Source organism: Alosa pseudoharengus, unplaced genomic scaffold (assembly GCF_046254945.1).
Source record: "Alosa pseudoharengus isolate Yale_2024_CS ecotype anadromous, Long Island Sound unplaced genomic scaffold, YU_APseudo_1.1 YU_APseudo_1.1_scf_1, whole genome shotgun sequence".
NCBI lineage: Eukaryota > Metazoa > Chordata > Actinopteri > Clupeiformes > Clupeidae > Alosa > Alosa pseudoharengus.
In genome coordinates this window covers 29,407,737-29,434,157 of record NW_027468564.1, presented here as the reverse complement: position 1 = coordinate 29,434,157, position 26,421 = coordinate 29,407,737, and the positions used below count along the sequence as shown (strand labels likewise).

The 26,421-nt window shown below is 40.0% G+C and overlaps 1 protein-coding gene across 2 annotated transcripts in view; it reads left to right on the top strand.

Annotated features, from left to right (window-relative positions):
* The window catches only part of LOC143124683 (adhesion G protein-coupled receptor E1-like), a 76,142-nt gene that overhangs the window by 45,018 nt on the left and 4,703 nt on the right, over positions 1-26,421 (top strand). For both annotated transcript variants that reach the window (XM_076286403.1, XM_076286395.1), the window contains 9 exons: positions 10,156-10,260; positions 12,523-12,545; positions 12,665-12,748; positions 20,771-20,954; positions 21,310-21,423; positions 22,727-22,908; positions 23,681-23,842; positions 24,249-24,455; positions 26,183-26,409. In XM_076286403.1, the coding sequence (XP_076142518.1) occupies positions 10,156-10,260; positions 12,523-12,545; positions 12,665-12,748; positions 20,771-20,954; positions 21,310-21,423; positions 22,727-22,908; positions 23,681-23,842; positions 24,249-24,455; positions 26,183-26,409 (1,288 nt within the window). The remainder of the gene's footprint in view (positions 1-10,155; positions 10,261-12,522; positions 12,546-12,664; positions 12,749-20,770; positions 20,955-21,309; positions 21,424-22,726; positions 22,909-23,680; positions 23,843-24,248; positions 24,456-26,182; positions 26,410-26,421) is intronic.

The window sequence follows — 26,421 nt, the reverse complement described above, 5'->3', positions numbered from 1 at the left end:
CAATGAAGCAGCAACGCTTAATATCAGATAACGTCCATAATAATTGGACTTTGGGTTCGATTTTTTTACAGTCTTAAGTGGACATGATAAGCAATATATGAGAGAAAATTGGGTGATCACTGAGCGTTGTTTAGGTAGCCTACATTGAATCACGTTAAGCTTTTTTCTTTTAATATAGGCCTCAATGAAGCAGCAACGCTTAATGTCAGATAACGTCCATAATAATTGGACTTTGGTTTCGATTTTTTGATAGTTTCATATGAGGAGCAATATATGACAGAAATTTGGTGATCGCTGAACGTTGTTTAGGTATATTGATCCACGTTAAGCTTTTTCCTTTCAATAGGCCTCAATGAAGCAGCAACGCTTAATATCAGATAACGTCCATAATAATTGGACTTTGGTTTCGATTTTTTGATAGTTTCATATGAGGAGCAATATATGACAGAAATTTGGTGATCGCTGAACGTTGTTTAGGTATATTGATCCACGTTAAGCTTTTTCCTTTCAATAGGCCTCAATGAAGCAGCAACGCTTAATATCAGATAACGTCCATAATAATTGGACTTTGGGTTCGATTTTTTTACAGTCTTAAGTGGACATGATAAGCAATATATGAGAGAAAATTGGGTGATCACTGAGCGTTGTTTAGGTAGCCTACATTGAATCACGTTAAGCTTTTTTCTTTTAATATAGGCCTCAATGAAGCAGCAACGCTTAATGTCAGATAACGTCCATAATAATTGGACTTTGGTTTCGATTTTTTGATAGTTTCATATGAGGAGCAATATATGACAGAAATTTGGTGATCGCTGAACGTTGTTTAGGTATATTGATCCACGTTAAGCTTTTTCCTTTCAATAGGCCTCAATGAAGCAGCAACGCTTAATATCAGATAACGTCCATAATAATTGGACTTTGGTTTCGATTTTTTGATAGTTTCATATGAGGAGCAATATATGACAGAAATTTGGTGATCGCTGAACGTTGTTTAGGTATATTGATCCACGTTAAGCTTTTTCCTTTCAATAGGCCTCAATGAAGCAGCAACGCTTAATATCAGATAACGTCCATAATAATTGGACTTTGGGTTCGATTTTTTTACAGTCTTAAGTGGACATGATAAGCAATATATGAGAGAAAATTGGGTGATCACTGAGCGTTGTTTAGGTAGCCTACATTGAATCACGTTAAGCTTTTTTCTTTTAATATAGGCCTCAATGAAGCAGCAACGCTTATGTCAGATAACGTCCAGGGTGACCAGACGTCCCGAAAAATTCGGGACAGTCCCGATATCCAAGCAGTTGTCCCGAATCCCGAATCCCGAATCCTGGCCTTATTGTCCCGAAAATTATACTCAATCAGAATACTGAGTAGTTATTTTCTGATAAACATTAAAAACTGTCCGTAGAGAGGTCGACTGCATGCAGCCCCCGACGGCAGCTAAGTGTCTGGATGCAGCCCCGGCTACTTTGTTTCTTTTTTGACGTTCTATAGATCCTTTCAACAATAAAAACAAAAACAATGCTTGAACATTCTATTTGGTTCCCAATCTACTTCCTCTGCATTTTGTGTGCTTATTAGGAGCAAAATGAGAGAGAAATTCGGAGATCATTGATCGTTGTATAAGTACATTAAACCACGTTAAGACTTTTCTTATAGCCAGCCCAGGCCAATGAAATACTTTATGTCAGATAACGTCCATAATAATTGGACTTTGGGTTCGATTTTTTTACAGTCTTAAGCGGATATGATAAGCAATATATGAGAGAAAATTGGGTGATCACTGAGCGTTGTTTAGGTAGCCTACATTGCATCACGTTAAGCTTTTTTCTTTTAATATAGGCCTCAATGAAGCAGCAACGCTTATGTCAGATAACGTCCATAATAATTGGACTTTGGTTTCGACTTTTTTTACACTTAAGTGGTTATGATAAGCAATATAAGAGAGAAATTTGGTGATCACTGAGCATTGTTTAGGTACATTGGTTCACGTTAAGCTTTTTTCTTTTAATATAGGCCTCAATGAAGCAGCAACGCTTAATGTCAGATAACGTCCATAATAATTGGACTTTGGTTTCGATTTTTTGATAGTTTCATATGAGGAGCAATATATGACAGAAATTTGGTGATCGCTGAACGTTGTTTAGGTATATTGATCCACGTTAAGCTTTTTCCTTTCAATAGGCCTCAATGAAGCAGCAACGCTTAATATCAGATAACGTCCATAATAATTGGACTTTGGTTTCGATTTTTTGATAGTTTCATATGAGGAGCAATATATGACAGAAATTTGGTGATCGCTGAACGTTGTTTAGGTATATTGATCCACGTTAAGCTTTTTCCTTTCAATAGGCCTCAATGAAGCAGCAACGCTTAATATCAGATAACGTCCATAATAATTGGACTTTGGGTTCGATTTTTTTACAGTCTTAAGTGGACATGATAAGCAATATATGAGAGAAAATTGGGTGATCACTGAGCGTTGTTTAGGTAGCCTACATTGAATCACGTTAAGCTTTTTTCTTTTAATATAGGCCTCAATGAAGCAGCAACGCTTAATGTCAGATAACGTCCATAATAATTGGACTTTGGTTTCGATTTTTTGATAGTTTCATATGAGGAGCAATATATGACAGAAATTTGGTGATCGCTGAACGTTGTTTAGGTATATTGATCCACGTTAAGCTTTTTCCTTTCAATAGGCCTCAATGAAGCAGCAACGCTTAATATCAGATAACGTCCATAATAATTGGACTTTGGTTTCGATTTTTTGATAGTTTCATATGAGGAGCAATATATGACAGAAATTTGGTGATCGCTGAACGTTGTTTAGGTATATTGATCCACGTTAAGCTTTTTCCTTTCAATAGGCCTCAATGAAGCAGCAACGCTTAATATCAGATAACGTCCATAATAATTGGACTTTGGGTTCGATTTTTTTACAGTCTTAAGTGGACATGATAAGCAATATATGAGAGAAAATTGGGTGATCACTGAGCGTTGTTTAGGTAGCCTACATTGAATCACGTTAAGCTTTTTTCTTTTAATATAGGCCTCAATGAAGCAGCAACGCTTATGTCAGATAACGTCCAGGGTGACCAGACGTCCCGAAAAATTCGGGACAGTCCCGATATCCAAGCAGTTGTCCCGAATCCCGAATCCCGAATCCTGGCCTTATTGTCCCGAAAATTATACTCAATCAGAATACTGAGTAGTTATTTTCTGATAAACATTAAAAACTGTCCGTAGAGAGGTCGACTGCATGCAGCCCCCGACGGCAGCTAAGTGTCTGGATGCAGCCCCGGCTACTTTGTTTCTTTTTTGACGTTCTATAGATCCTTTCAACAATAAAAACAAAAACAATGCTTGAACATTCTATTTGGTTCCCAATCTACTTCCTCTGCATTTTGTGTGCTTATTAGGAGCAAAATGAGAGAGAAATTCGGAGATCATTGATCGTTGTATAAGTACATTAAACCACGTTAAGACTTTTCTTATAGCCAGCCCAGGCCAATGAAATACTTTATGTCAGATAACGTCCATAATAATTGGACTTTGGTTTCGATTTTTTGATAGTTTCATGTGCTTATGATGAGCAATATATGAGAGAAATGTGGTGATCGCTGAATGTTGTTTAGGTATATTGATCCACGTTAAGCTTTTTCCTTTTAATATAGGCCTCAATGAAGCAGCAACGCTTAATGTCAGATAACGTCCATAATAATTGGACTTTGGGTCCGATTTTTTTACAGTCTTAAGTGGATATGATAAGCAATATATGAGAGAAATTGGGTGATCACTGAGCGTTGTTTAGGTACATTGAATCACGTTAAGCTTTTTTATTTTAATATAGGCCTCAATGAAGCAGCAACGCTTAATGTCAGATAACGTCCATAATAATTGGACTTTGGGTCCGATTTTTTTACAGTCTTAAGTGGATATGATAAGCAATATATGAGAGAAATTGGGTGATCACTGAGCGTTGTTTAGGTACATTGAATCACGTTAAGCTTTTTTATTTTAATATAGGCCTCAATGAAGCAGCAACGCTTAATGTCAAATAATGTCCATAATAATTGGTCTTTGGGTTTGATATTTTGACAGTTGTATGTGCTTATTAGGAGCAAAATGAGAGAGAAATTCGGAGATCATTGATCGTTGTAGGTACATTAAACCACGTTAAGCCTTTTCTTATAGCCAGCAGGCCTGTGAAATACTTAATGTCAGATAACGTCCATAATAATTGGACTTTGGGTTCGATTTTTTGATAGTTTCGTGTGCTTATGAGGAGCAATATATGAGAGAAATTTGGTGATCGCTGAACGTTGTTTAGGTATATTGATCCACGTTAAGCTTTTTCCTTTCAATAGGCCTCATGAAGCAGAAACGCTTAATGTCAGATGACGTCCATAATAATTGGACTTTGGGTCCGATTTTTTTACAGTCTTAAGTGGATATGATAAGCAATATATGAGAGAAATTTGGTGATCACTGGGCGTTGTTTAGGTACATTGAATCGAGTTAAGCTTTTTCCTTTCAATAGGCCTCAATGAAGCAGAAACGCTTAATGTTAGATAACGTCCATAATAATTGGACTTTGGGTTTGACACTTTGACAGTTTTATGTGCTTATTAGGAGCAATATGAAAGAGAAATTTGGTGATCATTGATCGTTGATTAGGTACATTAAACCACGTTAAGCCTTTTTCTCACCATATGCGCCAATGAAGAAGAAAACGTTAATGTGAGATATCTTCTATAATCGTTGGATTTCGGTTTAGTTTTTTTGACAGACTTAAGTGTTCATGACAACATATGGTCATGCGAAATTTGGTGATGATTCATCGTTGTTTTCCTACCTTAAGCCACGTTAAGCTTTTTCACGTTAAGCGTTTTAGAATGTCCCCCTATGATTTTGACAGTAAACTCAACAAACATTTTATGTAAATCATATGAATATAATAAACGCTAACTTACTGACAACTAACGTTAAGGAAGGCCCAATTATAAATCAGACTGGGAGTAACGTTAACGTTAACATAACATTATGATGAACTGCCATAACGTAACGTAAAACATTAATTTAACAACAGCAACGATAACGTAGCTAGAAGCCTAAGTTGACTCAAGCATGAATGACTTTATAAGTTAGACAGTAGGCTACGATGTACATAGACTGTAAACATGCCCGAATTTAATGTAGTACAATTTCACTTTGAAACATTATCGTTAGATAAATAAATGCTTGCTTACCATTAAAGATGAACTGAACTGAAAGAATCAACATTGATAATGTGTTGATTATGACAATTAAAAATAAATGACACTAAAAAAATAATTTAAAAAAATCAATACGTAGCCTTTTTTAAGCAACACCAAAATTGCGTTTGTTAGTATTAGAACGCTGCCAGGTTCAATGACGTCACTGGCATGGTAGGACCTGAGAAGTTCTATAGGCAACAGCTGCAGCATATTATGTATACACGAAAATTTGTAATTTTAATGGCATGGGTTACAAATTTGAGCCTGTGAGGGACAGGCCTGTAGTGTCTTGACTACCACTAGATGGGTTTCAGGCTCCAGCTCAACCTTCAGTAGGATCATTTGGGTGAAAATGACTGTGTGGGCGCTGCCGGAGCATGGACACTGGAATCTATCTGTTGCAAAGCAGTGGCGAAACGTAGGGAAAATGTTCAAGGAAGCCAAAGTGACGGGAAAAATGTGTTTATTTATGTATGTGTTTATTTCGGGGGGTATACATTTTGTGCAATGTACAACATAGATACATTTTGTGCGGCACAACATAGGCTACTGTAGACCTAGCCTAGGTCATGTAGAAAACTGGACGAGGGGCGCTTGAGACAGCAACACGCACGCTGTCTCTCTGTCTCCCTCCATCCCTCACACACATACATTGCCTACTGTACATCCTCCACACAACTGCATACTCACTCACCACCACTACATTAGGCCTATGCGAAGGCTACGTGCATATACAAATAAGCTATATAACACGCATTGTCACGTCAATGTAGGCTAACGCAGTATGGACTACTGGCACTAGTAACAGCAACTCACACGGGCTCTCTCTCTCCCTCCCTTGAAACTGTTAAAAACTTCGTTACCCCAAGTTGACCCCAGATACACGGAGGATACACGAGTTTGCCGTTTATTTTAGGCTAACGTTAGTGGAGAGTTTGCAGATTTTTACCTTGTGGATGTTGATATTGCACGAGTCTCTTGGATAGCAGTACTGCGAGTTAAACTCCCTCGCATCAACAATCTGTCCTGAGACGGTGAACAACTGGCTTCAGGGTGAGTAGAAAGGGACATTGGATTCTGTTTACAGACCCGCTGTGGTTTAGTTACCAGCTAGTAAAAGCATTATTATCGATCTGTGATATCGTCGGAGTCATGGTTTACTCTCTATGGTCGGAGTGCTAGCTTGTGGAGTTTGACATAAGAGTGTTTCCAAGGTGTTAGCTGCTAGCCCTTTCCTAGGTTGGATCGTATGGTAGCCTATCTAACACTGGACCTCACCTGAGGCTACTTTGAGATATTATTCCAAAGGAGACAGATAGGCTACTGCACTTAAAACTTTAAACGATTGAACGAACCTTCCCAGACTTTGTAATTGCGACCAGTGACTGCATTGAATGAACGAAGCCGAAGTTGAAACTTAGGCTCCATGGCACATAGACTGTGGGCTCGCCTTTCTATGAATTGAAAAAGACTACAAGCTGTTCCACCGAGTTTGCGATAAAGTAAGCAAGAAAAGGGTTTTTTAAGTCAGGATATGGCAAGTCAATGGCATTTATTCGTCCAAAGTTACAGACCAGTTTCCATAGTGCACATCTTATCAATAGTTTGAATGTCGTGTGTGTTTCTGCTCATTGACAAAATAGCGTTCAGTATGATTCATGCCAAATTAATTTCCCCTGTTAAAGTGTTCGCCTTTGTTTCACTAGTTTGGTTTCATTTTGTATGAGATTTTGTGATGTAGGCTAGCCTATGATAAATGGCTTATGGCCAATATGTAACTCAGCTAGGCCTAATGTTAGTTTCCTCAGCCATGTCAGCTAGCCTCAGACTCATTATCTGCTATGGCTGCTAGTGCTAGTGCAGAGTAGCTTACCATGCCAGTGACGTAGCCGATTGTTGAAATCCAACATGGCGGCGCCCGTGTAACAACAACACCACTTTCAACGTACAATTTTATCCCTTTTAATAAATTCAGCCATTTTAATCATTGTACCAATGAGAAGAAATAAAATACATCTGTTATATCACCTTTACTTCAAATTCCAGTTCAGTTCATCTTTAAGGTGGAGCGGCGAACTTGACAGAGAGCTGAACACGGTTGACTGTTGCTCAAAATGATCTCCCGCCGGACAGTTCAAACGTCGTCGCGCGGTTAACTAAAAATCCACTACTTTTCAATCACCACGTCAAAATTTCCCAGTAAACCATACATCCATGACTTTTCAATATCTTTTAGTGAACTATGTATCGATGCTCTATCGATTATGGCAATATAAACTATAAACCAATGTTGTTTCAATGTCTCTCTATCTATGCTCATGCACTGTCGGGGTTTTGTCAGGATTGTAATGCTGATTCAATGTCTATTTATCATTGAGATTTCAATCTCAACCAAAATGATGATTTGGATGGAAATTCAACATCATATCAATGTCACCTTGCTATCTGGGTAGGTAATGTTACCGTTAGCGTTGGTTGAGTGATGGAGGCCAATTTGATTGATTGCATTTGTAGAAAACTAGAAATGCGGATATACCAAGCAAATTGGTAGCAGCACTGTAATTGTATCTTTCGACTGTCATTTGTTGCACGTGCTACAAAAATCATTCTGTGCAATGGAAGATTTACCAACGTTACACCGGTCTGATACAGTTTTGCCTATACATGCGTGAGCCTAAGACGCCTGGCTTGGTACTACCAGCTTGGTAGTTGTAGTCTGTGAAATTAGAAAGCACGTGTGTGTGAAGTATCCAAACAATGACACCTTCATTTCATTATGGTTGCTTTAGCAACACACCTTAAGCTACTGTGTAGTGGGTCCCATTTAGAAGTGGCTACTTCATTCGCGCTTTCCTTAACTCATGGAGCTGCATGAATTTTATTACAACTTTTCGCCACAATATGGCAGTTTAAGTCCGCTTGATACTGTAAGGCGTAAGCCATTGGTTTCCAAATGAGATTTTATTTGTGTCGCCAGCATAGCCTATTGACAATTTATGTTGTAAATAGGCCTACCTTAAGCCTACCTGTAGCTTAGGGAAGCTAACAGCTTTCTATTAGGATCTAGTTTGTTAGTTACACTTTTGTCATAACTCCCTGATGCATTTTTGCATTTAGAATAGCCAGATCGTGGATATCTCAATCGGAAAATTAAACAATAGGCTATCGGGTGCCATGGACTAGGTGAACCCAGCCTGATCTGCCCGCTATTTATTTTTTGATTTCTTAAAAGATTGAGCTTGGTCTGGTGAAAGCCAGACTAGCCATGGACCTCAGTTACACAATGCAAGGGAACATGAATCAGCCTATATTTGCACGAACAATAACGGACAGTTCTTCAACTTTGGCCCGTTAAAATGTGTATGAACAGTCTAGCGACGCATTTCATCAAGGCCCATTTGGACATGTCAGTTATTTGCACCACTGGTTACATGTAAAACAGCATTTCGTTTCAGACTACTGTTACTTAATTTGTGCATTAACAATAACGTTTCAGACTACTGTTACTTAATTTGTGCATTGACAATGAAGTATTACATGAACTAAAGATGACTAAAATCTTATGTAGAAGAAGAAACATTCACAAAAAATCCATCCATCAAAAAATGACCTTTGTTTTTGATAGCTGTTGAAAACGGCATGGAACTGACAGAGATGTTTTTGTTCATAAACAAACAAACAAACAAATAAATAAATACATAAATAACATTATGCTGATACCTTTTGCTTTTCCCAAATACAATGTAGCCTACAGGTGTAAATGACCTTTCATCAATCAGTTGCAATGGATGAACTGTGATGAACTGCCCTACTTGTGAATGTTTAGAGATTTTAAAGGTTTTATAAGAATGCTACATCTTCTTTGGCTATTCTACAATCTATTCAACTTTTCAGCACCAGTAGGCTACTTTCTGTGCAGCCGCACACACACACTCAGGCATGCCAAACAAGCATACACAAAAGTTTCAAGAGTGGGGGATGGAGTAAAATATGGAGGCAAATTGAAGTGTGATTTATTTTCGCGGAACGGCTGTACAGGACTGAGCGGCGGTCAAATTTTGTACCGCTATGCGGTACATCTAGTTTTGTTTGTTTTAATTAACCTAGTCGCCTGCTGTAGTTTTAGTGGTCACCTTGCTATTTTAAAGTTGTATCAGGTAGCTTAGTTGACTTTACATTCTCCTATGTGGGCCTAACACTTCAGCCATTTGGAACAGAAGAACACACCAGTGTTTAGTAGGCCTAAGCAGGATTTGATGGCCGCATTCCTACACTTCTAAAATGCAATTCAATGCGGAAGTAATCGAAGTATTCAGAATACGTTACTCAGATTGAGTAACGTAACAGAATACGTTACAAATTACATTTTTGGGCATATATTCTGTATTCTGTAACGAAATACGTTTTGAAAGTAACCCTCCCAACACTGCTTCTTGGGGACGGGGGTGAGACATGATGTCTTCCACAGTGTTGGAAATGGTCCGAGACAGAGACTCAGGTTGAAGATGTGCTTCAGTGACTGACAGTCTCAGTTCACAAGCATAGACAGTCTCAGTATTTCAGACTTTATAATGATGAGACAGAGCACTCAAATAATCCTCCATAGAAGTGTAAAGAGTAGTTTGCAACACCAATATCGCACATCCCGCCACTTCCATGGTCAAAATCCAAAATGTGAAAACATGCCAATTATATAATCATCAAATCATCAGAGAAGGGTCAATCATCAAAATAGCTGCCCGAAAACTGCTCAAAATGCGTTGACAAAATGGCCGCCAAATGGTGTGACTTGCCTAAAAGGACTTTGTTATTTCCCTCCATAAACAAAAAACAGTTGTCTTTCTGTCTCAGCCTCACTCTCTTCTTGTTTGTTTTTGTCTGATTGGCACAGATTTGAATGAAACTGATGTCCGTCATCCATCAACAACATACAACTACTGCAAATGCCCTGACAAGACTGTCCCTGGTTTGGAGGGAAATCAGCTGGTCTGTGAAAGTAAGTGATGGGGCACAAATATAAGACACACCCATAAATATGATAATATATCTATATACTGCTCAAAAAAATTAAGGGAACACTTCAATCATACACTAGATCGGTACTCTGACACTGTTTGGTTCTGATCACAAGTAAAACTTTTGGGGCGAGTGTTTTTTTTTTTGCAAGAGCTGTCAGACATTCTGTGAATGTAGTTTGAGAATTGAGAAAAGTGTGGAAGGTTTCAACAGTGAAAAACTGTAAGTGTTCTTTTTTTGAGCAGTATATATATAGCTATATATATATATATAGAGAGAGATAGATAGATAGATAGAGATAGATCTTTGATAGATAGATCTGAGATAGATCTTAGATAGATAGATCTGACAAATGTGGCGTTATCAAGAACTGGCAAGAAGTTTAATTTAGTAGCTGACTACGCCACCCTAGTATCAAACCAGGGAACAGGTTTCTGTTAATCAAAAGACTCAACAGGCTCACAGGTTCAGGCATGAGACGGAGACAGAGTTCCACAAAATGAAGTTTTTATTTAAGCACAGAGGATGATCAAATTAAGAGAAACCTAGACCGGAAGGAAAGCTGTAACACAGACTAAGAAAATATTAATTTATTATTAAAATGTACAACTTTGTGCCACTGAGTGGGACGGTAACAAAACATAAGACAAGACAATTAGTTGAACAGGAGGAAGGGGCTTACCAGAGGGAGGCAGGCTATCCTGAAGAAAGGGATGTCAGGATCACACGTGGATATAGGAGACAGCAACCACCGCAACACACACAGGTCAACAGTACTGGAAACACACACAGTGAAGCCACACATGCACTACAAGCTAGACTCCCACCAACACCAGGTGACCAGCCTCCCCTGTAGCACCCCCTACTCCTGCAAAACAAACCACAACAGACAACGAACAATACAGACAACAACAGTAATCACACTAGGCCCGGATGACACAGGCTGACCCTTAGAGCTGACTGAATTGTCCCGTTACCACATTGAATACAAACAGGAACTAAATTAAAGACATACAAGACAAACACACAATAAGGGAGTGGATGGCCATCCAAACGACAAATTCAAATAGATAGACAGACACAACTGCTTTGAGAAGCCCAGCAGCAATAGGGGGCCTAGACTAAGCTGTAGAATTACACAGCGGGCAGGCCTAACTATACCTGCATATGTGCCTATTTAAAGCTTCCCAAACTTATGCAAACGAAATAACATAAAGTCAAAAGAACATAAAAATAAAAGACTTCTACACTTAACCAAATAAATCACAAAATACAATGATAAGGACAAGACATGTACATCAATTGAGCAAAGACAAACAGAGGCAAAACAGCAGCAAGCAAAGGATGGCGACTCTGGCGAGAACACCATGCAACCACAGTGGAGGGTTAGATGGCACGCTGTAGCTTCAAAGTGTTTGTAGGAGACAGCCACAACAATGCGAGGTAGACACTCGTCAGCCCACTGGAGGGTCTATGTGCGTGAAATTGAGTGAATGTTAACAGCTTTTACAATTGACATGGCTACGTAATGTGAAGAATATATACGACATCGTGGATAAAATACCTGCGGTCACGATGATCAGGACACAACTCAGGGGCACAAAGCCCTTAAACGCAAACAGTCCACAACACAACTAGACGCCACACCGAGCAATCAATATTGAGCCTACCGAGGGAAAAGGAGATGTAATAGTCACTGACGCAAAATAGTAGCCTACAACGGCATCTGACGCCAGAGCATTAGCTTACCTTCCAGTATGCAAAAGAATCCCAAAACCGGCTGCCACCCGGAAGAGCACCACACAGACCGGAACAGCCTTCCCGACAACGCGCTGAGAGCCAAACAAACCAGCCTCACCTCTGCTGCATACCTGACCCACGGTGCAAGTCAACTTATAAAGAAATCAGCCAGCTGTATCCACGATTTACTAATGAACGGCCTTAAAGGCACAGGTGCACTATTTCAACCCGCTACACATAGATACATAGATCTGAGATAGATAGATCTGAAGGTTCTATCAATTTTAGTTACTCTCAGGGGTGGGTGATTCGTAGTGATTCGTTATTATAAGTAATTTAGTAACAAAGTACTTTTTTACTTTTACTTGAGTAGATTTCCCAGACTGGATGGGAATATTTACTTTTGCTCAATTGTACTTTTACTTCAGTATAGATTTTTCTGTACTCTACCCACCCCTAGTCACTCTCTTCTGTCTCAAGGTTTTTTTTTTTCCATTTCCAGGTCTGAATGCAGGAGACTGTAAGGTACAGTATGGTGAATGAATGAATAACATCATGATACAAATGAAAACAACATATTGTAAACTACAAGAAATCACCTGCTAAACCTTCTCATCTTAACAAAAATGGACTCTATGTCTTAGGGCCAAGATGTCAGTGTGTGTCAAATGGACAAAATAAACAGAGAGCTACAGAGCCTAGACGAGGACCTCATCCTGCAGCCTTATGTAAGTGTACTGCATGTGTATGCATGTGTTTTGCATGCATGTACATATAAATTGATGGGTGAATTGATGGTTGATGCAGGGGCATGTAGTCACCTTGGGAAAGTCACACTTTTAACCAATATGGACCCAAAAAGGTCACAGGTTCAAAACCGTTCAAAACCAAGGGTCCTGATTATATGCAAGGGATAATGTATAGAACGCTTGGTCATTATCTGGAAAATAAGTCCATTTAGGGTGAAGCAAGACTCCTCCACTGGCGCGTCAGGGTCCAGTTTGCCCTGTTGGGGCTTATTTTCCCGATAATGACCGATGTCTGTACGTTATCTCTTACATAAAACATTCTACCTGAGTGTTTTTTAAATTTGGTTAGTTTTTCTAAACAGTTATAGAGGATCAAGGCTGGGAAATGGTAAATATCCAATGATCTTACTTTCTGTCATTTGCTACAACATGCTGGAATGTTTTTACATCACCTGCCTGTTATGTGGTTTCTGGATTGTATGGGAATTAGATAGATAGATAGATAGATGGATACTTTATTGATCCCCAGGGGAAATTCAAGGTCTCAGCAGCATACATACAACACAAACACATTCTTTAACAGCAGAAAGAGTAATTAAAGTATATAATATAAAAACACAACTAAGCAATAAGGACAGTAGAAGATAAAGAATATGCTAAATATACTAAAATACAAATTATACTAACTAACACTTAATACAATATATAAAAATATACTAAAATAGAAATTACAAAAATACAAATTATACTAACTAACACTTAATCTAAGGGCCCGTCCACACGGAGACGCTTTTTAGGTTAAACGCAGAGGTTTTGCTTCGTCTTGGCCGAGCGTCCAAACGAATCCTGTAAACGCACTGCCCGAAACCGCACCTTTCTGAAACCTGGTTGTTACTAACGAGGGTTTTATAGCAATAGTATAAATGTGGCGACAGAATAGCCTAGAACTTGGGTAAGCCTTGCGTTTAGTAGCCTAATTGCGGTGAATCTAATGTGAATCACGGACTATCCTACAACCAAAGAAAGTAAAGGTGATTAGTAGGCCTACCTGCATTAGCCAAATAAAGGACGGGACTGCACCCTTCACAAACCGTAAAATAAAGTTTATTAGTTTTACAGTTGACTACAGTTGACTACAGTTGACAGTTCACCATCAGTCCACACAAACAATTCTGGTTTCCTTGCACTAGCCATTTGGTCGTAGCCTATTCTGTCTGTTTGTAAAGCGCAAATTTTGATCAATTTCTGTAAAGAAACAGTGCCACCTATAGGCCTGGAGTATGAAGTAACGTGTTGAGTCGTGTTGAGATGGATCCGTTTGGACACAAATATTCTTGATGCGGTTTCAGGGAAGACGGAGGGAAAAAAGATCGGTTTCGTACGTGTGGACTAGCCCTAAATCAATTCTAAAAAACAGTATCCACATAGTGGTGATTAATCAATCAGAGGCGCTTGCAATGACTGAGGCAGGGACTGAGGCCTAGTCCACACGTACCAAACCGATCTTTTTTTCCTCCGTCTTCCCTGGAACCGTATCAAGAATATTTACGTCCAAACGGATCCATTTCAACACGACTCAACACGTTACTTCATATCCCAGGCCTATAGGTGGCACTGTTTCTTTACAGTAATTTACCAAAACTTTCACGCTGTAGGCTTTACAAACAGACAGAATAGGCTACGACGAAATGGCTAGTGCAAGTAAACCAGAATTGTTTGTGTGGACTGATGGTGAACTGTCAACTGTAGTCAACTGCAAAAAACTAATAAACTTTATTTTACGGTTTGTGAAGGGTGCTGTCCCGTCCTTTATTTGGCTAACGCAGGTAGGCCTACTAATCACCTTTACTTTATTTGGTTGTAGGATAGTCCGTGATTCACATTAGTTTTGGCTATCACCGCAATTAGGCTACTAAACGCAAGGCTTACCCAAGTTCTAGGCTATTCTGTCGCCACATTTATAATATTGCTATAAAACCTTCGTTAGTAACAGTCAATACTTTTGCCTGCATCAAATCGCGCATTCGGATTCAGTGTGATGCCATCGGCTTAACGTGAGTTCTAAGCGTCTCTGTATGCTTATATCTGATTTCACTCGACTGTGAATGCATGTATGTTGTAAGACATGTAAAATAAATGAATGACACTGGCACTACGCACAAATTAATGTAGCCTAAACTTACACCGCACTTTCCTAATAACTTAAGTTCTCTCATGTCACTGACAGTAGCTAGAATGCATAAAAAAACACCGGGAAAAACAGTGTTCAGTCCACCAAGTCATAAGCTATCGGCGCTGCGCAGCACCAGTTGTGATATTTATCTTACGGAGTGTAATCGTAGGTAATGTCATGTATGAAAACTAGTATTGTTAGGCAATACTATAAGTGCAAGTCCAGGGCAGCTGAGGTGTGGCGATGACATCATCGATACGCAAGCAGGATGTGCGGTTTCGCTGTCTAAACGAATTCAAACGGGCTACGGTTTCAGATTTCAGAAAAGTGCGGTTTCGGGCAGTGCGTTTACAGGATTCGTTTGGACGCTCGGCCAAGACGAAGCAAAACCTCTGCGTTTAACCTAAAAAGCGTCTCCGTGTGGACGGGCCCTGAGCCTGTGATTCTCTGTGCATAGTAAGGTATGGTAAGGTGCTCTAAGGTGCTCTGTGTGAATGAGTGTCATGGTGGTAGTGCAATGGTGATAGTGGTCATGGTGATAGTGCAAATGAGTAAGTCCAACAGTGCAACAGTGCAGAAGTAAAGTAAAGTCTATATATCTATTTAACTATTTAAGAAAAAGTATAAGTGTGGCCACAGTTCGGCTGTGGCATGGAGGGGGGGGGGGGTTATGCATATGTGCTAATGTGCTAATATAGCACGCAAACAGTGAGGCATAAAGACAGTCGTACAAGTGGCTAGTGGACAGACAGTACCAAACATGGAGGGGGTGAAGAGGCAGACAGACTATGCAGAGAAGTCTATCTCTCCTCTTCCCTTAAGTGAGGCATTGAACAGTTCAATGGCCCTGGGGACAAATTACTTTCTCAGTCTGTCCGTTATGCAAGGCAGTGAGCGAAGTTTCCAGCTGATCAGGCTCTTCTGCTTAACAATAGTGCTGTGGAGTGGGTGACACTCATTGTCCAAGATGTTGATCAGTTTGTTCAGGGTCCTTTTGTCTGATAGTGAAGTGATGCACTCCAGTTCCGGTGCTGCAGATCACAGTGTCAGAGAGACAGTTCTTCAGTCTGACGAACTGTGGTCGCTCAGTCAGGTAATCTGTAATCCAGGTTACCAGGTGAGCGTCCACACCCATCTGCAAGAGCTTGTCTCCCAATCTGAGGGGCTGGATGGTATTAAAAGCACTTGAGAAATCAAAGAACATGATTCTCACAGCACTTTTCCCCTTGTCTAGGTGGGAATGTGTCCTGTGTAGAAGATAAGTGATGGCATCGTCCACGCCCACTTTCTCCTGGTATGCAAACTGTAACGGGTCTAGTGCATGGCGTACCTGGGGTCTGAGCATGCCTAAGACCAATCGCTCCATTGTCTTCATCACATGTGATGTAAGAGCGACAGGTCTGTAGTCATTAAGCTCACTAGGGTGTGGCTTCTTAGGGACAGGGGTAAGACATGATGTCTTTCACATTGTTGGAACTTGTCCAAGGCGTAGGCTCAAGTTGAAGATGTGCTTCAGTGGCTCCCCGAGTTCAGCAGCACAGGCCTTGAGTAGCCTTGGACACAGTCTGTCAGGCCCCGCTGCTTTATTGCTGCGCAATTTCTTAAGTTGGACTGTCACTTGATCTGTTGTAATGGTGAGGGGTGTAAGGGGAGGGGAGGGGGAGGGGTGCATCTGGGATCTGTGTGTCTGATGGCTGTTGACTGAGGTCGTTGTCACCTCTTAGATATTAGCATATTAGAGAATTAGATATTAGCAGCAGCCCAATGTTTAGCAAGTGTAAAAGTGACAGGGAAATGAGAACTGGAGGAGAGTTTTCTTTGAAATGGAAGAAAATGGATAGGTTACCCTTTTCACCCATCTGCAGACGTTAATGTGCATTAATAGGGCCGTGTTAAAAATGGCAGGGCCGTTTTTTAATCCCAGTCCGTCACTGTTCAGTACATATCAGTATTGAACCTAACGTCCTGTACCTTCGGTTTGAATATGTGTACCTTTAAACTCCTACTAGATCCACCATTGACAGTGTTTTCATACCGTACAGGCAGAGGTGGAAAGTAACAAAATACGTACGTAACTGTATTGAGTAGTTTTTTGGTGTATTTTGTATTTTTTAAGTAGTTTATAAAATATCGGTATATTATTAATGGTATTTTAAATTATACTTGATTTCATTTTGAGTGAAGTATTGTACTTCACTACATCAAAAATCCCATCCGTTACTTGAGTAAAAAAAAAAGTTAAGACTAACGAAAACAGAAAGGGATAGAAAAAAATTTGCGCCCTAAACCACTAGCCTAGTGATAATGATCAGCATGTAGCCTACAACAGGAGGATATGAATCAAGCTGGCGCCATGCAGTCTTTTTGCAAGTGATGGAGATGGAGCTGGATCACGAGATGCATCAGATTACATGTGTATCCTAACTTATAAAACTGTATTTTTCGCTATTTCAATGGGTTGTCTCAGTTCGTTTTAGCACTAATGATTGCGGAGATATTCAAGCAAACACCATGGGATTTTGTGTTTTGACGTTTGCGCTCAACTTTCTTTGGAAAGAAGTTTATTATCTGTTGTTTCCCCTCATTTTGATGTCTCTTTTTCCTGTTTTGGCCTTGGCTTTCTTGGAGAAAGACATTGCACCAGCAGCTCAACAATTAGCGGTCCACTACTAGCGATGCTCAACTAAATAAACAAAAGATAGACTAGCCCAGTGGTTCTTAACTGGTGGGTCGGGACCCAAAAGTGGGTCGCGGAACCATTCTGGGTGGGTCGCGGAGCTTGTGGTTAAAAAAAGAGAAGAAATCGCCCATTTCAAATAGACTTAAATTGAGACGAAATGGTGCAGAATCCACAGTGTGCGATGTTCACAATTGCTGGAACATGAGCGAAAATGCCTCATAATAAAGTACACCTGTCAAAGACAGACCTGTCAAGTACTTTAAGGTGACATCAGGAGTTGGAGACTTCACAAATGTAATGCCAAACAGTTCCAAACAAATAGGCCTACAGGCACTTCACCTGTCTTAGCATGTAGCTCACCAAATCTGTTGTCTTGAACTCTATAAAATATATATATGGGTCGCGACTTCATGAACATGGGAAATTGTGGGTCCCAAAGCCAGACCAGTTAAGAACCACTGGACTAGCCTACCTTATGAATCGTGCAGGCGGACTAAACCATTTAGCTCTTTTGCAAGGGAGAGTAAGAGTGACCTTAGACAGTTTTCACTATGTTTTCTATACAAAATCCAGTCAGTCAAACTTTATATTTTGTCTGACATTTACTTTGACATTTAATTTGGAAGTTAAAATATTCAGGTAAAATAAATATATGGTGGAAAGTATTGAATGCTTAATTTTTTTCAGTAGTCTATTCAAAATTTTCACCACACATTATATTAACACACATATAAAAAATCCAAACATAAGAGTTATGTGTAATAAAGTGGAATGACACAGGAAAAAAGTATTGAACGTGCTGAATGACATGTTGTAATGACAGCTTCAAGGCATTTCCTGTACGGCAAAACTTATAAGTCGCAGTATCAGGTGTGATTTTGGCCCATTGTTCTAAACAGATTCCAGGGGTCCCTCTCATGGACGGATTATGAACTTTCGGCCCCTGGGCCCAGATGTATTAAGGGCCCCCACTAATTGTTGTATATGTGGGAGGGGGGGGGGGGGGGGTTGGGGGTCCTCCCCCAGAACATTTTTAATTTGTTTGATGTGATTTGCTGTATTCTGGTGCATTTTGGGGATGGCCAATACTAAACTCAATCAGATTCATAGCCTACATCCTGATTTGTTGATATTGAGCCAATGATTCCATGCAAAGGCTTGGTCTTCAGGGCGCCCTGACCCCTTGGGCCCCTGGGCCTGGTAGGCCCATGCAGGAATTCATCCCTGGTCCCTCTTGTGAATCCTGATCTTTAGTTACTTCCAGAACTGTTTAATTGAATTTAGTTGAATTGGCTGCCTTCAAGTCTTTCTGGAGCTTTCTCCGAGTGGTCCTTGGGTCTTGGAATTGACTATCCTTCTGACTCCCTGGTCAGAAATATTGCGAGGAGATCCTGTGCTTGGCCGGTTGATGATGCAGTGATGTTCCTTCCACCTTCTGCTCGTTTCCAAATATAAAAAAAACTCTCTGCAACTCAACATTGGCCTGCCTGCCTCAGCTGCCTGTGAGGGGCTTTTCAGTTGTGCTGGATTACTGTTCACTGCAAAGCGACCAAGGATGAGTGCAACTAACTTTGAAAATCAACTACTGCTCAAACTTAAAGGAGAACTCCGGTGATTTTTCACATAGATCTCCATTTCTCAAAGTCACCGAGTACTGTTGGTATGAACAAATCTGAAACAATTGGTTTTACCTAGCTCGAGTTGCTGCAGCTACAGCGCTACACACTGGGAGCATGAACATGGCTGCCTTAGCTGCTGGCTGCAGCAACTCAAGCTAGGACCAAAGTCCTTTTAGGCAAGTACCTCCAATGTATTCACATGTCAACGTTTTGCCGCGGAAGGGTTGTGATATGTGTAGACAACTGCCATATTGGCGTTACAAACTAACCCCATGAATTACTATAGGGGATTTTTTGAGTGCTGTAACTCCTCATTAGAAAGTCTCTGGTAAAACTGGTTGTTCTGGTACCCCCCCCCCCCCAAAAAAAAAAAAAAAAAAAAAGTAACTAAGTAACTTTTACTTAAAGTACATTTTAAATGAACTACTTTTTACTTTTACTTGAGTACATTTTCAGATCGGTATTTTAACTTGTACTTGAGTAATAGTTCATCAAAATATAGCTACTTTTACTTGAGTACAATATTTTCGTACTTTTTCCACCTCTGCGTACAGGTCAACGATTCAACTTTGATCAAGCTTGCAATTTGACTTAATCACTCTGACCAATAACAATTCAATTTGAATCAATCTATCAATCAATCCACCAATCTTTCAGTTAGTCAGGTAGGCTGTCAATTCAGTCAAACCATCAATAAGTATGTTGATGAATACCAGTGGTGGACATTACTTGAGTACATTTACTCAATTACTGTACTTAAGTCGCTTTTTCATGTATCTGTACTTTACTCGAGTATTTCAATGTTGTTACATTTTTTACTTTTACTCCAGTACATTTTGAGGCCAAATATCTTACTTTTTACTCCACTACATTTTGTGACAGCTGAAGTACAGCTGAAGTTCCTTTTGGAAAAAAGACTGTCCAAATACATGTGTACTTACATGTATATTTTCTATTAAGCGAGCTAGGCTTTAAATAATGGTGTTGCCTAACCTATGTTATTGTCATATCCACTATTTACTGTACCTTGTTGACCCATTTTCACAATATTGATGTTACCATAACTAGCCTCTTGACGCCATCGAGCAAATGATAGACAATGACAGACAATCTGACATCTTGATTTGGTCTGACAAAGGAAAATGTGGTTACTTTGAAGTATCTAAGATATCACATTAGTTTGTTTTTAGTTCTTTCTACATACAACAATTGTTAGCTGATTTTGTCATTGAATGGAGGAGAAAGGCTCAATAAATGCCTATGTCTGTGCCGAATCATTTCAACAATAGTAAATGGAACTGTATTAGTCATAATACATTTCAGGACTTTTACTTTCGATACTCAAGTACATTTGAAGGCAAGTACTTTTGTACTTCCACTCAAGTGGAAATGTAAAAGGAGGACTTTTACTTTTACTGGAGTAACATTTGACCTGTGTATCTCTACTTTCACTCAAGTACAGGATTTGTGTACTTCGTCCACCACTGATGAATACTGTAAATGTGAATGCCAATGTGAATGTCCACCAGGTGGTGCTATCCTTGCTCGTAGCCCTTGCAGATGCATTGGGTGCGGTATCCGAGGTCAATGGAGACCCAGAAAACTTAACGGTCCATGGAGATGCCATGCTCTCTTCAGTAGAAAGGCTGGTGTCTGCCCTGGTCGAACCCATACTCACTGAACGTGCCATCGACCTCACTGGCAAGAAAACAGGTGCTCAATTATTAGTGACATCTTTATTTTATAATGTTAGACATCTGGTACACTATAGGGAAATTTACAATCAATTAGTGGTGTTGTACAGAATGAGCAAGTACAAAGTAATAATGTAATATAAGTATTTCATATTTACTGCAACATACAACATACACATGCTTCACATTCTGTTTGTGACCACAAAGACTTCAAATCTAAATAAATATTTAAGGATTTCTGGACATCCTGCTTGGGGATAAAGGTTTTAAAGTTTCACTATGCCCTTATAGTTATAGTGGTTATAGTTCTAAAATATAATCTGTATTAAATAAACATATATTCTTCTCACTGTGATTTTATGTATTTCAACTAGAGTTAAAAACGTTCAGCATTGGAAAGGATACTACTGTGAATGGCAATTTGCATCTCATAAATACAAACACTGACATGGACATAGACCTTCTTGGAATACAAAAGGCCAATAATGGTAGGCTATACCAAGTGTATCTTCTGCATCTTTGAGGTTGTTTCTTTGATTGTGCCAACCCATATGAAAACAAAACAAAAAACTGTATGATACAGGTACCATGATATGTCTTCCTTACTTAAAGCGTAACTCTCAGCAAAATGCATTCTAGGGTCTTTTTGTGAATGTACCCGTGTCAAACTTTCATTTAAAAGTTTACGTCAGAAGCTTCACTTTTAAGCTTGTCCGTGTTTTCGGGTCAAATGTAGCCTGGGTGCGTCAGGCTAGGTCAAATGGGCTTTTCAATGGGAATCATAGGTGCGCTACTATTTTTTGTCTCTACACATGAACTCTGGGCATTGAGAACATTGTTTGTGTACACAGTAGAGTTTACTAAAAGAAAGGTTTTGAACGACTCACTTGAGCTGCTGACTGCTGGAGCTGTAATATAAATAGTACCTATTATATATTATATAACCTATACCTGGTTGCTATAATCTGCATAAAGTATGCTGCCATGAATATTCAGTATTTTGTAATTTTATATTATTGTTTATATAAAAATTATATATTTTATATATTGTTTATATATCAATATAATTTCATTATCATATAATATTGTATATTGTTATTATGTTTATATAATTTTATATGTGTATATGTATATGCAGGGTTCAACTCAGTCCAGTGTTCCAAATTACCAGTATTGAAATGTTATGTAATAAAAGTGTCGAGGGGTTTTTCTAGGGGTTACAGCCCTATTTGGGGCCCATGCTTAATGTAGCCAATTTGATTTTAATGGTGAGAGGGCCCTCAGAGTGTGACAGTTCACAGAACTTTGGAAATTAATTTCATATCCAAACAATTGGTAAGAAGGCCTATCTGAATAAATTATGGATACATTATCTAAATGAACAAAATGTTTGATTGCCTCGCCACTGGGTTTCCTCTGTCTCTTCACATACATGTACACATGTACCATATTACCCCCCTTCAGGCCCTTGAGTCGTGGATCTGCTCGAGGTTTCTTCCTATATGTGTCTCCAATTCTAGGGAGTTTTTCCTCGCCCCTGTTACCCATGGACCTTCCTTCCTTCCTTCTTTCTTTCTTCCTTTTCTTTTCTCCCTCTTTTCTTTTTCTCTGATTGCCTACATTCTGTAAAGCGCCATGATACATGTGTAATGTTTTGGCGCTATATAAGCACAATAAATTGAAATTGAAATTGATATTACTCATATCCCTTTGGCTAACAGGCTCCAGGTGTTTTCAACGTGTTCCATTGTCTCCCCACTGGGTTTGTTTTGTCTATTTGCATGTTATTAGGAGCTGCTCATGTGGCGTTAACAACCTATAAGGATATGGAGCGCTATCTGCAGCCAGAACTTTTCCACTCTGAGAACGACACCATCAAGATTATGATGTCATCTGTGTTCTCTGCTTCCCTTCCCAAGACTGCAAACAAAGCCCTCACCCAGCCTGTCAACTTCACCCTTCACCACCTCAAGGTGACTTTTAGCTCGAGATTACAAAGCCTCAAAAATGTTATATGCGTATTTAAAGGAAGAGTTCAGAGATGCAAAAACCTCTAGACACCATCAACAATGTCAAAAATGAGATAACAATGGTGAGTGAATACTCTCCACACATAGTATACAAATATTTTTTCTTCAAAAGCCGCTAAATGCCACTCTCTTCCTGGTATGAAAAATCGATTTGTAGGCAAAACCCAGATAGAGAATTTTAAAGAAAAGTGGTCAGACGGATTTTAGAGGATTTTGCACCTGAACTGTACATGAAGAGCCTACAGGTCAATATTTCAGACCAGGAAGAGAGTGGTATTTAGAAAACTTGTTTGATTAATGTATACTATGTGTGGAGAGCATTCACTCACCTTCATTATCTCATTTTTGGCAGAGGTGACGTTTAGAGGCTATTTATTACTGATTCGCTTGTTTGTTTGTGTTATTACAACTTTTATTTTCTCTTTATTATTGTGTTATATGCTTCAAATCTAAAGCAATTTGAGCTGCATACTGTATATGAAAGGTACTATGCAAATAAAGCTTATTATTATTATTATTATTTTGCATCTGAACTCTTCACATATATATTTGAACACATGGAGGATTATTAACATATATGACACTTTAGGTATTGCACTGACCAACAGACGGCTAACTATGTCTGATCTCTGATATAGCTCTATCAGATACAGTAGTTTGATGAGTTTTCAGTTCCTGTTGATCGCTGTTTGTTTTGTGTTTTGGGGGTGGGTAGAGTCTGGACCCTGAGGGTGTGCTCTCCTGTGTGTACTGGAATGCCAGCGCCTGGGTGGTAGACGGCTGTGATGTCACCCAGACCAACGCCACCCACACCGTCTGCACCTGTGAGCACCTGTCCACCTTCTGTCTGATCATGCAGGTGAAGCAACTTCCAGAGGTAACTAAGACACTGTCTACTTAGTAAGTACCATGCACCATTACTTACAGGCCAATGTGATGTGTATTTTTCAGACCTAAATCAGGTGAAAGACATTAAATTGAGTAGCTGAGTAATTGATTTTTTGGCGGAAGAGTGATTATCTATAAATAAATCGGTTCCATTTCTAGTTGCTGGGCCTACAACGCCCCTTAGCTGTTGTAGAATCACTGTAACCTTCAGCCTCTTGGGGCTTATTGCTTAAGTCTACACTGGCTACGCGGACACAGTTGGCATTTGACAGTGCTGTGCTCACGCACATATTGAAGATCGACTCAGGCGATGTGATTTTGTGTCTTGACTTCACATACACATAGCTTACATAATCCTAGAGACAACTGTTCTGGGAAGTATTGCTTTTTTTCAGACAGACCAGATGATGGAGTTGCTGAATAGGATCTCTGTGTCCATTGGTCTGGTGTTCCTGGCCCTGGCTGTGATGGCCTTTTCCTTCTGTCGATGGAAGGCCCAAGTGAACATCACAGCTCGTCTGAACCTCTGCATCAGTCTGTTTCTCGCTCACCTCCTCTTCCTGCTCGTCCAGGAGTTCATCCACCTCATCCGTCCTCACAAGGTGCCTTAAACTGTCAGCATGTCCTATTATCAAGCCATGATACTTTCTATCAGAACCACCAAGGCATTTGCTGTTTAAGCCCACTGGGAGGCAACTAGGCCCTGACCAGAAATTATAGAAGACATTATAATAATAATAAATAAAAATAAAAACATTTTCTGTGCTTTGCATGGGTATCTGGGCTGGATACCAATGCAATAACATTAAAACAACAATTGTCGTTTGGCTGTCTAGGCCTGAAAAACGGGCTAAAGGGGGAAAGTTACACCATATGTCACTAAGGGCCCGTCCCATTTCTCCCCCCTTAAAACTTCCACTTGGTTTTGATTGCCCTCAACATTAAAGCCCCCTCGACAAGGGAAGTGGAGGTGAAGATCTTTCCCTATGAATTGGGACACCACTAAATGCAAATTAGCGTAGCGAACGTGCTCCTACGTCACGCGCAGCGCCGACGTGTCTACCGGTAGTAGCCTGCTACTATTTTCATTCAGGAACATGCCCATTCCAGCGGTCGTTGTTGTGTGGGCTGTGCTGGTTTATCTACGTCTAGTTAATCAACAAAGATATTCGTGTTCATGTGAACGCCAGAACACCCACCTTAAATATTGACGAAACTACCCAGATCAGATATATAACGTTATTTGATGGGCAGACTCTCTTAAAGCACTCAGCAGATATCATGAACATCGTCAAATAGCTTCGTGAGATATTTTCTAACATTAGTGTTCAAAACTCAACAGTCCATCAGATGTGCATCCAGCTAAAATATTCCAACATATTCCGAAATTTTAATATGCTTATTTGCGAAAATATATGAAAAATTTGGCCGGCTCGCTGAGCTCGCACGGTATCCAGGGTAATTTCATCTCCCACTTCGTTTTAAGCCTGCATCGGTCCTGGCTATGTTTTGAGGGTTGATTTTAAGGGGAAAATAGCACTTCCCCTTGCTCCCTAAAGTAATGGGACACCCTAGCCCTACACGTGCACGCGCAAAAACGAGGGTTAGGGCAAAAATCTAGGGGTAGGGGAGGTATTGGGACGGGCCCTAAGTTACTCTTCAAGTTGGTAAGACCAGACTCTCTGACTTCGTAGAGGGAAAAGAAATTGAGCGGAAGTACGTAGACGGACGGAGCCAGGCTAAGCTACCTGACCACAGGGCTCTCCAGACAGGGTTGAAAAGGGTGTTGTGGTGCTTAAAGGGTCACCAGGCAACGTTTTCGTGTTAATTAATCATCTTCGTAAGTCGGTATATGGTTAAATGACTCATTACGGGGCGAATGAAGGCTCTCTCGCCCGCCCCTACTGCCTGTAGGAAGAATATCCCGCTTGCTAGTTCAGTGTATCGTACCAGCTGACCTTCAGTCTCACAAAGTCTCAGACATCGCGAGAAGCAGGATCAGTTTACATCCTGCATCCACAGCACAGAGGCAGGCTAACGAAACGCTAGCGATTGTTGCAAACGTGTGTATAATGGCAGAGCCGGTGAAGAAGCAGCGAAAACCCTTGACGGAAGATGCAAAGAAAAGGAAAAGCGCCTCAGACCGAGCGAGGGCTCGCACACGTATCGACACGTACAGACACTAGGGGGAGTTTTGTAGGGAAAAAGCATCAGGCTTGCCTGGTATCCCTTTAATCCTTTTGCTATTTTGACTAAAGTATGACAAAAATGTCAAATGCATCATAATTATTACATTGGTAACAACTAGTAACACATGTTGTTCTTTCAGATCTTGTGCATGATCATTTCAGGAACCCTGCATTTCCTGTTTCTGAGTAGCTTTGTGTGGATGTCCGTGGAGGCTGTGCTGCTTCTGTTAGCAGTACTCAGCCTCAAACTCGTTAGGAGGAACGTGGGATTTCACTGGGGTTACCTCTGTCTGATTGGCTATGGAGCCCCATTTGCCTTGGTAGCTGTCTCTGCAGGCCTCAAGCATGATGGATATGGAAGTGACAGGTGGGTTTGAGT